This window comes from Eucyclogobius newberryi, unplaced genomic scaffold (genome assembly GCF_026437365.1).
Source record: "Eucyclogobius newberryi isolate DKJ021-1_F unplaced genomic scaffold, fEucNew1.0.hap1 SCAF_1, whole genome shotgun sequence".
Classification (NCBI taxonomy): domain Eukaryota; kingdom Metazoa; phylum Chordata; class Actinopteri; order Gobiiformes; family Gobiidae; genus Eucyclogobius; species Eucyclogobius newberryi.
Window position 1 is genome coordinate 31,439,048 of NW_027315723.1, and position 14,130 is coordinate 31,453,177.

A 14,130-nucleotide genomic window follows, 5' to 3' on the forward strand; every position below is an offset into this window, starting at 1 on the left:
AGGTCATCGGATGTAAAACACATGGCAAAATCAATGCTTGTTACAAATAATTTTCTCATTTGCATGCACATATATTTGATTCATCCAGAGATCTTATGTGTATTATTCGAATGGGCGCAAAGATGGTGTCGAGCTGCATGATAAATGTGAGGCAGTGCAGGTGGTGCCGAGTGTGAAACCAGACTCCGGAGATCAGCAGAGGTCAGTGCTGCTTCTGGAGAGCAGTGTGAGCTCTGGAGCAGGATCAGAGTACACCGAGTACACCGAGTACACCGAGTACACCGAGTACACTCCACATCTTTATGCTGCCGGGCCATTCAAAGGAAGCAGTGAGTTTACTGAGCTGAAATATAAATTGAAAGTAAAAATCTTTGTTTTTGTTGATTGATAAACCATCAAAGGCACTTCAAGAGCTTTTCATTTTATTAAAACAATTAACCAAACACAAAATAAAACACATTTAAAACAGTGGATAAGATTATAATTGTATAAATATGTGTATCATGTCTACAACACTTCAAGTATAACACTTTTCTTTTTTGTAAACACTGGCATTTTATAGGTCAAAGGCACTTAGACGGTCAACTTAACTCTGCCAGAACTTGATTTATGGCACCTGAATTTAACATATTTTACCATTTTGCATTATATTGTGTTTTTTTTTTGTATAGGATGTCGAATATCAGTGTCACCTCAAGTTCACTGGTACACATCAAACATAACTAAAATCACTAGAACAAGAATGATGCATTTCCCCTTTAGCAAGAACTTTTCCCTGGCAGCTGACAAAACTAACTATTGTGCAAGCACTGCTAAAAAAGTACTTTTAAAAAAACTTTCAAAACTTTTCAAACTACTTGGACTTCAGCAGAGACAAGAATCCAAATGTTCATTGATCTTGGCCTCCTGAACCCTGACCTGACACACGGGACAGCTGACCATCACTGCTGACAAAGAGGAGGATGAGGCTGAAGCTGCGGCTGTATCGCTTTTTGGCTTGGATGAGTTTGCACTTATCGAATCCCTCGAGTTTCCCCCTACAGTCTTTTGGAAGTAGTCGAAAATGCTGGCGGAGCTTCTGCTTTCCTCCCACGTCCTCTTCTTTGACCCCTGACCACTGGTTGAAGCTCTATTGGCATTTGTTTCGTTAAAATACTTGGAGCGTGCCGCTTTATCTGGACTGTCAGCGGCTGGAATGACCGGCGGATACTTGCTCGGCGTCGATTTGGGTTGGGTCATATTCGGGACAGATGTTGAAGACTGAGAGTTTGACTTGAAGAGATCTCCAATTGATCTTTGGCGCACCTTCTCCGTCCCATCACTGCTTGTATTGCTTTTAAGTGGTTTGGATATTCTAACAGGGGAGCCATTGATGCTAACAAAAACTTTAGTGTTGCTTACAGACCGTTTTATTGGAGATTTAGGAGTTGGTCTCACGGGAGGAAAGGCACTGGAGTTTGCTTTGGTTTCTAGTCCTGAGCGAATCGGTGAAGGGGTGGAGACTTTAACAGGAGATGTAATAAGTGCTTTTGGAGGAGAGGAGACAGTAGCTGATGGTGGAGAAGATGCAGAGGAGGATGTGGACTGCAGGGCCTTTCCAAGAAGAAATCCTTTTCCACTAAATGGGATTATGTTTCTTATGTCCTGAGAACCTGAGAGCAAGATCAATATTTGGTTAAAAATAATACAACTAATACTTTATTCATTATTTTATTTTATAATACAGTGGTATTTTTTTCAAAAGCCAAATTGTAACTTTATGTGTAAAGCTGTGTGTATGTCATGTCAAGAAAGCCCAGCAGAGGGCAGAGTTTATTATAGATTTAAAATTAGCAAAAAGTGGGCATAGATTGAGTTTTCTTTATAACTTATTGTATGTATTATGTGTTGATTAAATCTATGAGTATACAGAAAATAAAAACACTAGACCATTAAATAGGAAAAAACAATCACCTGAAGTTGAGTTCTTGCTATTTTCAGTCGTTTCTTTCCCAGAGATAGAAGTTGGTTTCTCTGGAGCAGCCTTATTCTTTTTATTGCCCTTCTTTTTGCCGTATCCTTCAGGCTCCTTTACTTTAGTGTAGGTTCCGCCGCAGGTCCTCCTGTGGTCTTCCCACCAGGGATCCAAGCGGGATGGGGCACGGTTCATGGCCCTCTTCACATAACCAAAGTAGGGCTTACGGTTCTGACAGGGACCATCACAACGCCACCAGTGCTGCCGGTAAACGTCAACCTCGTCATGGAAACTGTGGTAGATCTGAAAGAACAATATGATGGTTCTATGAAAAAAATATTGTTACGGAAAATAGTAATTGAATGTGGTTTAAAATGATGATGCTGTATTTGTGAGGTGATACATTAAAGTTTAAGAAATGTGGTGAAAAGTTTGATTATTATATTGTAATTGTTGGAGAGGTAACTCCGGACTGGGTGGACTGTAGGGTGCTGGTTCTGGTTTGTAGAAGTCACTGCCCGAGAGCGCCGGTCAGAGCACTACTGGAGTCCAGGAATGAGGATCGGAAAGACGAGAAGAGACGAGCTGCTGGTGGTAGCTTTATTTAGGCACACAGGTAGATACAGCAGAAGTCCAGCTCCGTCCTGGGCTGCGCTCTGGACTCGGTGCAGGAGGTGGGGGACAGAAGGGTCCTGGCTAGATTCACATCTATGCTGGACCATGAGTGCCACCTCCAGGAACTACAAGAACACAGGAACACAGGGGCCGCGGGCCTTTTGTACAGTAATGCTCACCGAGATTTTGGTCCCGCTGTCCTGATTTATACGATTCATATGTTTACAAAATTCAGGTCCATGTCCATCTCTGTCTCTATTGTTTTGAGTCACAAACAGCAAGGCATGGATCATCTCATGGAGCAGTGTCTGTGGAGATACAGGCATGTAAATAATATAATGTCTTATTAGAGATAAGACCAATAAATATAGGTTGGCTGATACTGTGGTTATAGAATGTTAGAATACAGTATATATATTTCAAACCTGCACAGAGTTCACATAACATACACCAACATAACAACATTACAATAACATACAGGACATACAGTGAAAACCTTGAAACCTTGAACTCGAAAACACAGACAAAGCAAAACATTCACAAGCTTATCTGGACAAGACACAGGCCCAAAATATCTGGCATTAGCAATTTTTTGGAAAAGTCTCACTAACGGAGATTTGAACTGCAGTGCAGCATTAACTTCACAACATTAGAAGAAAGCACAGTACAAATGTAAAAAGTAATCACTATAGAAATATTATATTATTATACTGTTTATGTAGAGCAGTGCCCTGTAGTAACGTAACTGAGCTTATATTGATTAAAGATCGTGCAATTTGGGGTAAATTATCAATATCTGCCTTATATATTCTGTGGTGGCATCAGCCCTCCTGTACGGTGTGGCCTGCTGGAGCAGCAGCATCACAGAGAGGGAGAGGAGGAAGTCCAGCTCCGTCCTGGGCTGTGCTCTGGACTCGGTGCAGGAGGTGGGGGACAGAATGATCCTGGCTAGATTCACATCTATGCTGGACCATGAGTGTCACCCCCTGCAGGACACGCTGTCCGCTCTGGAGAGCAGCTTCAGTGAGGGACTGATCCACCCTCGCTGTGTGAAGGAGAGATTTCGCAGGTCTTTCCTTCCTGCTGCTGTCAGCCTTTATAACAAACACTGTTAGTACTGAACACTCGCAATACTGACCTAACCTAATACTGATGTGCAATTCCGTCATATGTGCAATTGCTGTTGGAATTCATGTGCAATTACTGTTAAATTCATGTGCAATCCATGTGCTGTCGTGACACATATTCATGTGCAATTACTGTCGTGATCACATGCAATGGTATTTATGTATGTAATTTATTTGTCTGTGGGAGTTTTTATTTATAGGAGATCTTCTACTGAAAGTGTTTTTCAGAAGTGATCTGTTCTTCTGTATCTACCTCTGTATCTACCTGCGTTGCACCAATGAAATTTCCCCATGTGGGACAATAAAGGATTATCTTATCTTATTATCTTATATATCAACAACTCGGCTGCCGTCACTTCAAAAACAGCGATATTGGCTAGAGTTGTCAGCCCAAAAATGTCTCAGTTTTGATAATAAGGCTTGATACTCAAGTCGATACCATAATGATAATAAGTACCACTCTATAAGAAGTCTATTATTTTAAAAATAAAGTAATAGAGTGTAATTGTCAACAAAACAATAGTACTTTCTTTTTGTTTCCATGTGGTCTTATACTAGAGCTGAGGATCATTCGAATTGTTCAGGAAAGGTCAAATTTATTTATGTGATTTTTGTTCTTTCATCAGCATCAGCATCGGCCCTGATAAAACTCTTCACAAAAACATTTATCACATGGACATTGTGGCTTCCTTGACAGTCAACGCACCTCCACCAAGTCCTTCCTGGGTCTCAGCTTTAACAAAGGCTCACTCAGTCTGATGGAGCACAGCCCACCTCGGCCCTCATACGAGCACACCCCTGCACACCTGCAAAACCAGAGCAAAACAGCATTATAATGCAGCTCAATCACAAGTTAGTTCAAGTGTAGTGCAGGTTCTTACAGTGTCATCCTCGGGCTCCACTTCACCTCGACCCCACTGAGCTTCCCCCAGAAGAACGTGTCATTAAACTCCAAAAACATGGATCTGACATCGGGGTTCGGGTCCAGCGTCTCCCAGGTCTGGTCCACAATCGACAGCGGTCTCTCGGGTTGAACTTTCGGCTTCCAGTAGGGAACACCGCCGCTACCTCCTCCATCCGTCTCCACTTTACGTTTCTTGCTGCTCTGCTCGAACGGATTGTCTTCAAACCCATCGGAGGGGAATACGGATGTCTGGTATTCATTGTCAAATTGTTCCTGGAGCTTTATGGCAAGTAGCAAATCTGCGTCCATGGCAAAAGAAAGAAACAAACGATGCAAGCAGCAGCTATGGCTATTGATCAGGCTAGTTTGCTAATCAGCTAACGTTAGCTGTCAAAACATCCTCTAAGACCCACACTAAAACATAACGCGAACATCTCAATTTACAGAAAGAGCATCTAGCGATGACACATTTTGCAAACAGAGATAGGAGCCTTGACATTTGGATAACAAGAGCTTGTTGTCACTAAGCGAGCGCCAACGTCACTGTGGTGGAAGTGGGCGATACCAAAACTCACATTTTTAGGGAGATTGTGTTCATACTTTGTTAATCAATTTTGAAACTACAAAACGCTTTGTGTTTCCAAAAGTACATTGTAAATCAACACACAACTATTTACGCGTGTTGAAGAATTTAAAATCTTAAAGTAGCGTTCTCAGCGTTTCCCCCCTATTTGAAATATGGATGACGCCAAATTTCAAGCGTTTTAGTAAAAACACTGTAGTCTTTATTCATTTCATGAATATCATGAATATAGTTTGTGGAAGAATGTTGAACGTTTCTATTTAGAAACTGTTCATAGAAAAATAAAATTAAAAACTAACGTGATGATTGTCACGTGACTACTTGGAGCGGCACTTCCGGCCCCAGTTCCTGTTTTGCCTTTTGACGGAAATTAACCAGGGACCGTTCTATGCTTTTTTTGCGCGCGTCTGCATAACCTTTATTTTCCTTGTCTTTCATAGTAATAAAAGCACGTTCGAAATGTCGGAAACTGGCAACCGACTCCGCAAACTTCTCGAGTCGCCTAATTTTGAGCCGCAGAGCTACGTGAAGCAGCTCTCCCAGCAGTCCGATGGCGACAGAGATTTACAAGAGCACCGCCAGAAGATCCAGAACTTGGCGGACGAAACGGCGCAAAACCTGAAGAAGAACGTCTACAAGAACTACAGGCAGTTTATAGAGACCGCCAAGGAGATCTCCTATTTGGAAAGCGAGATGTATCAGTTGAGTCACATCCTAACCGAGCAAAAGAGCATCATGGAAAGCATAACGCAGGCCTTGCTTTCTGCTGATAAAGATGAGACCTCCAAAGAAATGCAAGCAGCTTTCCCCAAAGAAACGGAGGAGGTCAAGCAGAGGACACTGACCTCACTGCTGGAGAAGGTAGAAGGTGCTAAAAACATCATGGACACACCAGGCAGACATCTCATCTACAATGGAGACTTGGCTGAGTTTGATGTAGATAACATGTCCCCCATACAGAGGGTGCACGCTTTCCTCATGAATGACTGCTTACTTATTGCCACATGGCTCCCAAATCGCAGAGGCGCTATAAAGTATAAATATAATGCTCTGTACGACTTGGAGAGCTTCGCTGTGGTCAATGTGAAAGACAACCCCCCAATGAAAGACATGTTCAAGATACTGATGTTCCCAGACAGCCGCATCTTCCAAGCAGAAAACAGCAAGATTAAAAAGGAATGGCTTGAGATTTTGGACGAAACGAAGAAGAATAAAGTGTCAAAAGATAAGCACATAAAGGAGGAGATGGTCCCCACTTCTCCGGTGAGGGCAGAGGTGTCCACCAACCCTTTTGAGATGGACGACGAGCCAGCAGCAGACGCAGATGACTATGTGAATTTGCATTTGGAGTGGATCCAGGAGCTGCCCGAGGACCTAGACGTGTGCATTGCTCAGAGGGATTTTGAGGGAGCTGTGGATCTTCTGGACAAGCTCAACGAGTATCTGAAAGACCAGCCGGTGACGCCAAAAGTCAAAGATCTGAGGGCCAAAGTGGACGAGCGGGTGCGCCAGCTGACCGAGGTGCTGGTGTTTGAGCTGTCTCCAGATCGGTCACTGCGAGGGGGGCCCAAAGCCACCAGACGAGCCGTGTCCCAGCTCATCAGGCTAGGTGCTCTCTATGCTCTTTTGCTCTGCTCTTGTTTCGTTTTATGGGCTTTGTCAATTCTGCCTTTTACAAGCACATTTACAAGCTCTTGAGTTGCACTTATTACGACCAAAGAGTTTAAAAGTTACTCTTTCACGCTTCATGGTTTAAAAGATATAATTAACAAAACAACAGGAAATTAAAAATACAAACCAAAAAGGTGGCTTCATGTCTGTTTTAGAGAAAAATATATAACTTACTCAAATTAAACAGCTTAAGCTTTGTACGTGAGTATGAATTGCTGAATGCTACCGTTTCAAACAGGCTGTTTAATTTAAAATGAATACGTCAAACTCAAATCAATCAGTTTGTTGTTTATTATAAGAGTGTTTTCATGTATAGGTTTTCAGTAAGGATTTGCAAGGTCTATCAGATCTAGATGTATATTGCTTAAGTAACATGAGGCAGGTATACCGTAAATACTTTTAAATTAAGTCATTTTGTATTTGGACTGAAATTGACACATAAAACACATGGCCCCAGTACAACTTAATGTAAGCTGTGAGAATAAATAATAAAATAATGTAGAGACTTTCCTGTCCAAAAACTTGTAATGTTTGAATCTAAATTGTGTTGTTTTGAACATATTTTAGGCCAGTCCACCAAGGCTTGTGAGCTGTTTTTGAAGAATCGTGCTGCCGCGGTCCAGACTGCGATCAGACAGCTCCGAATCGAAGGCGCCACTCTGCTGTACATCCACAAACTCTGCAACATCTTCTTCACCAGTTTGTTAGAGACGGCCAAGGAGTTTGAGATGGACTTTGCAGGCAACACAGGCTGCTACTCGGCCTTCGTCGTGTGGTCTGGATCGGCCATGAAAATGTTTATGAATGCCTTCAGTAAGCAGGTATGCATAAAAGATAAGAGGTGACAAGAAATTATGGAATGAGTGTAAAACTGCCTATAGAGTGTAAATATTCAAGTAAATATGCGGTAACAAGATGCATTAAAAGAAAGAAATCTAGAACCACAATTCTATTTTACAATGGTACAAATGCAAAATGATGATGATGATAAACCTGTTTTTAAAAGTTGACCCAAATTAGATAAACATCTTTTGACTCTTGATTATATATTTTTTTAATCGCATGAAAACTAAAATGAATCTGCATTTATTACAATAGTTTTGGTTTCAGTCAGTGTAATCCCTCACTGTTTAAAGTCATTCGGACGTTTCAAATGTATGTCAAAAAACATCTTTTTAAAACATTGTTCATTTGATACATTTTCTACAATAGTCTTGGTTGTTAATGTATCTGATCTTTACAAGACTAACTGCAGTACATTTTCACAGGTGTTTGACAGTAAAGAAAGCCTGTCCACTGCGGCCGACTGTGTCAAAGTGGCCAAAGAGCACTGCCAACAGCTGACGGAGATCGGGCTGGACCTGACCTTCACTCTGCAGTCCCTCCTGGTCAAAGACATCAAAGCAGCTCTCCAGAGCTACAAGGACATCATCATTGAAGCCACCAAGCACAGGAACTCTGAAGAGATGTGGAGGAGGATGAACCTTATGACACCAGAGGCACTGGCCAAACTAAAGGTACACAAAAAATATATTGCACTATTGGAATATGGCTAATGCTATTGTAGTTGTTTGGGACTAAGACTTTTTTTGGTAAGAGACTAGGCCTACAGTATGTGTATAATGGGTTGTGTTCAGATTAATGAAATTATGACTGCGATGGGGAACAATTAAGAGTTCCATAGTAGAAGTTGCCTTTAAAAAATTAAGATTGCAGATTTGACCTGATTGATTGTTAATATCTCCAATTACTGAATCACTTCACATGAAGCAAAACTGGCCCAACGTCAAATGTCTTCTCTTATCGCACCAAGTTGAATCCCATTTCTTACTACAATGTCAAAAGTTGTAACATGTTAATTGTTGTATGTTGTAGAGCTAAGGCTTTTCCTTTTGCTATTTAGGACATCAACGTCTTGAAAATGAACCCAAAGTATATTGCAGTATTATTATTAGGCCCGAGCGCCACAAGCTGGCGAGAGGCCTATTAATCTCGTAAGGCCGTGCAAAGCACGGCTGTGAAAGTGCGCACGTAGAAGCGCTCGCCCACTTCCAAACACTCACTAACGCACTCCTTCACTCACGCACGCCCCGTGCATACTAATTAGTAGTAGGAAAATGGAACATTACCGTTGTAAACGGGCAAAGCCCGTGCAAAAGTGCGCACTAAACGAGCACTCTACATTTCGCGGTCGTCATCCCCATATAAAGCACTCATTTGCACTAAGTAGCTCACGAATACGTTCCCCATATCTTGCATGTTCCGTGCATATAAGCATGTAATGCAAAAATTGAAAACACAAAGTGGGCGGAGCCCACTCAAAATTAACGAAAGTACCCGTCAGTGACCAGGGACCCACACCATGAGGTAGGAAAGCGCGAGCGCTTTCCGAAAATGTATAGTTTATGATATTTGAAAAATGGGAAACATTGTTTTCGCATCGGAATATTCTTCTTCTTCTTCTTCTCGGGACCAACCCCCCTATTTTTCACCCAGTGAACATTGACGAAAAGTCACAAAAATTTGCACACCTCTAAAAATCGTGCCTCTCTACATTCTGGCTATTTCCCTTTTCTAAAATAAAAAAATTGGCGCGTCAGCGCCCCCAAATGTACCAAAAATGCATTGAGAGATGGGAAATGACCCAAAAAAAATCTGATCGTAGAATCATGAAATTTGGCGCAGAGGTAGATGGTGACAAGAGAAGTAAAAAATATTATTACGGCAACGCCGTCCGCCCAACCAAATGTCGGCCATATTGCTTCAAAAGTGGCTAAACATGACTTCAGAGTTTTTCCAAACGTCGTACTTTTACGAACTCCTCCCAGGGCGTTGGCCCTAAAAAGCTGAAATTTGGTGAAAATGCTACTGAGGAGTGGGACATCAAAAGTTATTCAAATTACATTGATACCTCTCACGGTCTCTGTGCGGCGAAGCTGCAAACTGTAGCTAGAATTTCAGAAATCTCCCATAATTAAAATTTCTGCCGTTTGCGCAGATAAAGTCTGAATTGCGTCAAATTAGAATCAGTTGTTAAACTCTTTGCCCTAAACCTACTTGAAGTGAAATAAATTAATGTGGCGCCACAGCGCCCCCTACAGATTTTATATGGAGGTTAAATGTTTAGTTTTGCGAAATTATATGAAATTTGACACACAACTCAATTTTAGCATCCCCATCAAAAAAGTCAATGAGACCCATGTCATAATTGTTATGGCGTTGCCGTAACGATGACCGAAACCTTCCATGTTATTCCAATGGGGAAATCGCCAGAACATGTTTACACTTTAGACTTTCACAAACTCCTCTTAGGGCGTTAGACATATTAACCTGAAATTTGGTGAGACTCATCTTCAGGTGTGGACCATCAAAAGTTATCCACATTTTTATTCAAAGAGTCACGGTGTCTGTGCGGCAAAGCCGCACATTTTGCCAAGAATTCAAAATAAAATTGCTTTTTGATGGTAAAACAAAGGGGAGAAGATGTGACAGCGTCACAGATTCAGCAGTAGGCGTAATAAAAGGACAATTGGGGCGCGTTAGCGCCCCTTCCTCTTGCGGCGTGGCGGCGGCGTAGCGAGGGCCGATCATTGCCGCTTGCGGCTATATTTGTTATTATTATTATTATTATTATTGCACACTTTTCTGGATCTCGATAGAATAGTACATCCAGTTCGTGAGAATTATTATATTGCTTTATTGCTGGTCTCATATTTACATGGTTGAAATTTACACATAAGAATTAGCTATATTAGGGGTGGACGAAAATGAATTAAAATGGATTTCACTAGATATTTTTTGGGAGTTTCTTGATAATATGATGTCACTCCAAAAGAAATGTGTTAAAACATGTCTATAGGTGTATTAGTTTCAAGTTTCATTATTAGACAAATGTGAAATGCCTGTCAAATTAATCACAACAGTGCAAAAATATCACCATATACACTTATTTGAAAGTTTCACTCACCTCCATGAACGTTTCCAGGACGAGATGCGCAGTTGCGGCATCGGCACCTTCGACCAGTACACGGGCGAGGACTGCTGGGTGAACCTGAGCTACACTGTGGTCGCCTTCACCAAGCAAATGATGAGCTTCTTGGAGGGAGGTCTCAAACTGTACTTCCCTGAACTCCACATGGTTTTACTTGAGAGTCTGAGAGAGATCATCCTGGTGGCAGTGCAGCACGTGGACTACAGTCTCCGCTGTGAGCAGGATCCCGAGAAGAAGAGTTTCATCATCCAGAATGCCACGTTCCTTCACGACACGGTGCTGCCCGTGGTGGAGTTCAGGTTCGAGGAGAGCGTGGGGAAACCTGCCAAACAGCTCCACGACCTGAGGAAGAGCACCAGACCGGTCCGGATCAACCCCGAAAGCACCACGTCTCTGGTCTGAATGAGGCTCACTCTAAAAAGACTATGACAAAGTATAAATATACAACTGTTTATTATTGTGACGCAAAGGCTCATTTTCTACTTGTTATGTAAAAATTACTTTCAATTTAAAGATGCACTAAACTGTTTAAAGTCTGATGGGAATGCATTAACTTCATCGTTGACTGTAACATATGATTGTATTTGTTTTTACTTCTAACTACATCCAATTTAATGGAAAATGATCAGATGAATCAGCGGGTACAGATATATACCCATGAGAAATTGGCGCTGTGCAATATGTTCACTCTGTTGTGACAAATTAAGGCTGTTTTAAATGTATGAATGAGTGATTTAATAAAAATAACATAAGCCAATTCAACTATGTTCTAGAGCACCTTAAAAACAACAAAGTCGACCAAAGTGCATTGTAAAACAACTGAAAAAACATAAAAAAAAAACTAAAGTCAGCATTAATACTTGTGTTTAAAAGCCAAATAGAAAATGTGTGTTTTTAAAGGAGACTTAAAAAGAGAAAGTGACTCAATCTGTCAAAGCTGAAACAACAGAAAAAGCTCAGTCCCCCCTTGTATTTCTCTTTGTTTTTGGGACAACACTTAAAGATTGGTGAGTCGACCTGAGAGAACGTGATGGAGTGTAGAGCTGCAGCAGGTTGGACAGATACTGAGAGGCAAGGCCATGGAGACATTTAAAAACACACAAAACAAAAGTGATGAGAAACCGGGAGCTAGAGCAAAGATGTTAAGTTTGGGCTGATGTGCTCTTGTTTTTTAGTGCCAGTTAAAAGCCAAGCAGCCACATTTTGGACATGCTGTAGTCGGGCCAATGAGGATTGTTAAGCCCGACATAACATAATTACAGTAATCTAAACCATTTTTGTAATAAACGCATTAATTAAAATCTCAAACTGATGCCATGGAACACACGGTTTGGCTTTGGGTAGTTGCCAGAGCTTGAATAAGCTGGATTTAACCACAGCGAGTGTCAAGTTTCAGAGCACTGTCTAGTTTCAAAATCAACATCGACGCAGGGGGCAGCATTTGGACTGAACAATTAGTCTAAACACAATTCAAGACATCCATGCATGATAATTTAATCAATGCACTGTTAAGAGTTGCTTTATGCAGTATACATATTTCAGTGGTACATACAATTGGCTGACGTCAGCATTAAAATTAAAGGTAATGTCATTTCTTCGGGTAACTAGAGTAAAGAGGAGGGGCCCAAGAATTGACCCCTGGGGCACTCCACAGGTAAATGGCACAGTGCACATGGAAACTCCTGTTGGTGGAACAAAAGTATCATTGCATTGGGCTTTTGTTTTACATGATGCTTCAGACCATGGGTCCACACATTTGCACCCCAATGCAACAGTGTACCATTTATTTTACATTATAAACAACACAACTATTATTTTTGGAGTCAATTGTGCCATCTTGTGGTGATAAATAGACTGAACGTGTTTGATGTATTAGAGGATGCTCTATACTTTATTAATGAAAGATGTTCTTGTGTTGGTAAATTAGGGAAACAGAATCATACATAAAACATGAAAATATACAAAGCTAAGGTGAACCCTTCAATTATGAGTGCTCCTGTCTGTGGCTCAGTGTACCATCACATGTATCTGAAATGTATTGTTTTTCAAAATGAAACATTTCACCAACCCAAACAGTTTTCTTACTGTCATCTGACATGTGCCAGAGATGTCAGCTGCTGTCAGATATTTTTATCTATTCGTCATTCAACAAATGATTGTTCGCTCGGCTTCTCAGCTCATCTCATTATAATCACTGATGTGACACAGGCTGCAGGCCCGAGCAGAGGCACTGGAGAGTGAACTCCAGATTATCCCTGGCATAGACATGGGCTCACATGTTAGATTAGACCAGAGCAAGTGCAGCGTCACTGCTTTCATTTAAAGTTGTTTCCCTGATGAGTGTTGTTATCCAAATGCACTGTTTCAAAGAGTTAAGTCTTATTCTAAGGTTTGGAGAGCCCTTCCTTCCTTCCTGCGTGTGTGTGTGTGAATATATAGATCAAAATCTATATATCGTTTTAAATTGTCTTTGGCTTATTTTAGGGCCCATCTCTCAGCCATATCGTCAAGTAAATAGTGTAGACGTTAGGTAATAGGGCACTACTAACTGGGATAATTAATGAAAAGCTATTATATCGAGTGGGATTAGTGCCTCTCCCTTGGGACTGCAGCTGCTGTGAAATGTTTGACTAACACACAGGGCTGATGTCGGACAATGCAAAGGTTACCGGATCAATACTTACTCTACCTGCTTGTGAAAACACTTTCAAGTCTTTCATACATTAATTCATTCATTCTTCTCAAGAAACTGTATGCATTTGTGTTCTAAATTATTATATTTGGGTACTAGGGTGACATAATGACTGACAGACCTGCCCTTCTGTTGACTCCACAACTGAGAAGGGATTAAGGCCTCCAAGGGCAAGTTTGGTTTAATGAATATCAATGCTTTGTGTATAACAAACAAAAGCCTTCAGTTAAAGTCACTAGAGTAAGTTTGAGTAGAATATTTAAGTGTAAGACTAGCCTGACCGTCACTTGGCCATACATTATTTTGAATCTGAATCAGAGAAAAAGCTTTTATTGCCTTGATCATGTGTCATTTATTAGCCTACTTCCTGATCATTTAGAGGTGATCATGTGTATGTGAATGTTTCACAGTAAGGCATTGAATTAATCCTTCTCCATGGAGACAAGTGACTCCAGTAGGCCAAGTGTTACAGGTCAGATCTGTGATGAGGTGACCCAGATATTAAAAACACCTGTAGCTGAGAAAAACCTTAATTAATTTAACGCAATACTATGGAACATTCCTGGCAAAGCAACATCTCATTCAGTCAAGCA

General features: G+C 41.1%; 2 protein-coding genes across 2 annotated transcripts; one reads left to right on the forward strand and one right to left on the reverse strand.

Moving 5' to 3' along the window:
- Nucleotides 1–693: 693 nt before the first annotated feature.
- sprtn (SprT-like N-terminal domain) lies at nt 694–5,056 on the reverse strand. Its single transcript, XM_072443742.1, has 5 exons — nt 4,578–5,056; nt 4,403–4,502; nt 2,749–2,877; nt 1,954–2,257; nt 694–1,652 (listed from the first exon to the last, which is right to left on the reverse strand). The coding sequence occupies exons 1-5, from the start codon at nt 4,907–4,909 to the stop codon at nt 865–867; spliced, it is 1,653 nt and encodes a 550-aa protein (XP_072299843.1). The 5' UTR covers nt 4,910–5,056; the 3' UTR covers nt 694–864.
- A 526-nt stretch (nt 5,057–5,582) lies between these two features.
- Nucleotides 5,583–11,255, forward strand: exoc8 (exocyst complex component 8). The gene is made up of 4 exons (XM_072443755.1): nt 5,583–6,792; nt 7,422–7,675; nt 8,123–8,371; nt 10,840–11,255. The coding sequence occupies exons 1-4, from the start codon at nt 5,643–5,645 to the stop codon at nt 11,245–11,247; spliced, it is 2,061 nt and encodes a 686-aa protein (XP_072299856.1). The 5' UTR covers nt 5,583–5,642; the 3' UTR covers nt 11,248–11,255.
- Nucleotides 11,256–14,130: the final 2,875 nt, after the last annotated feature.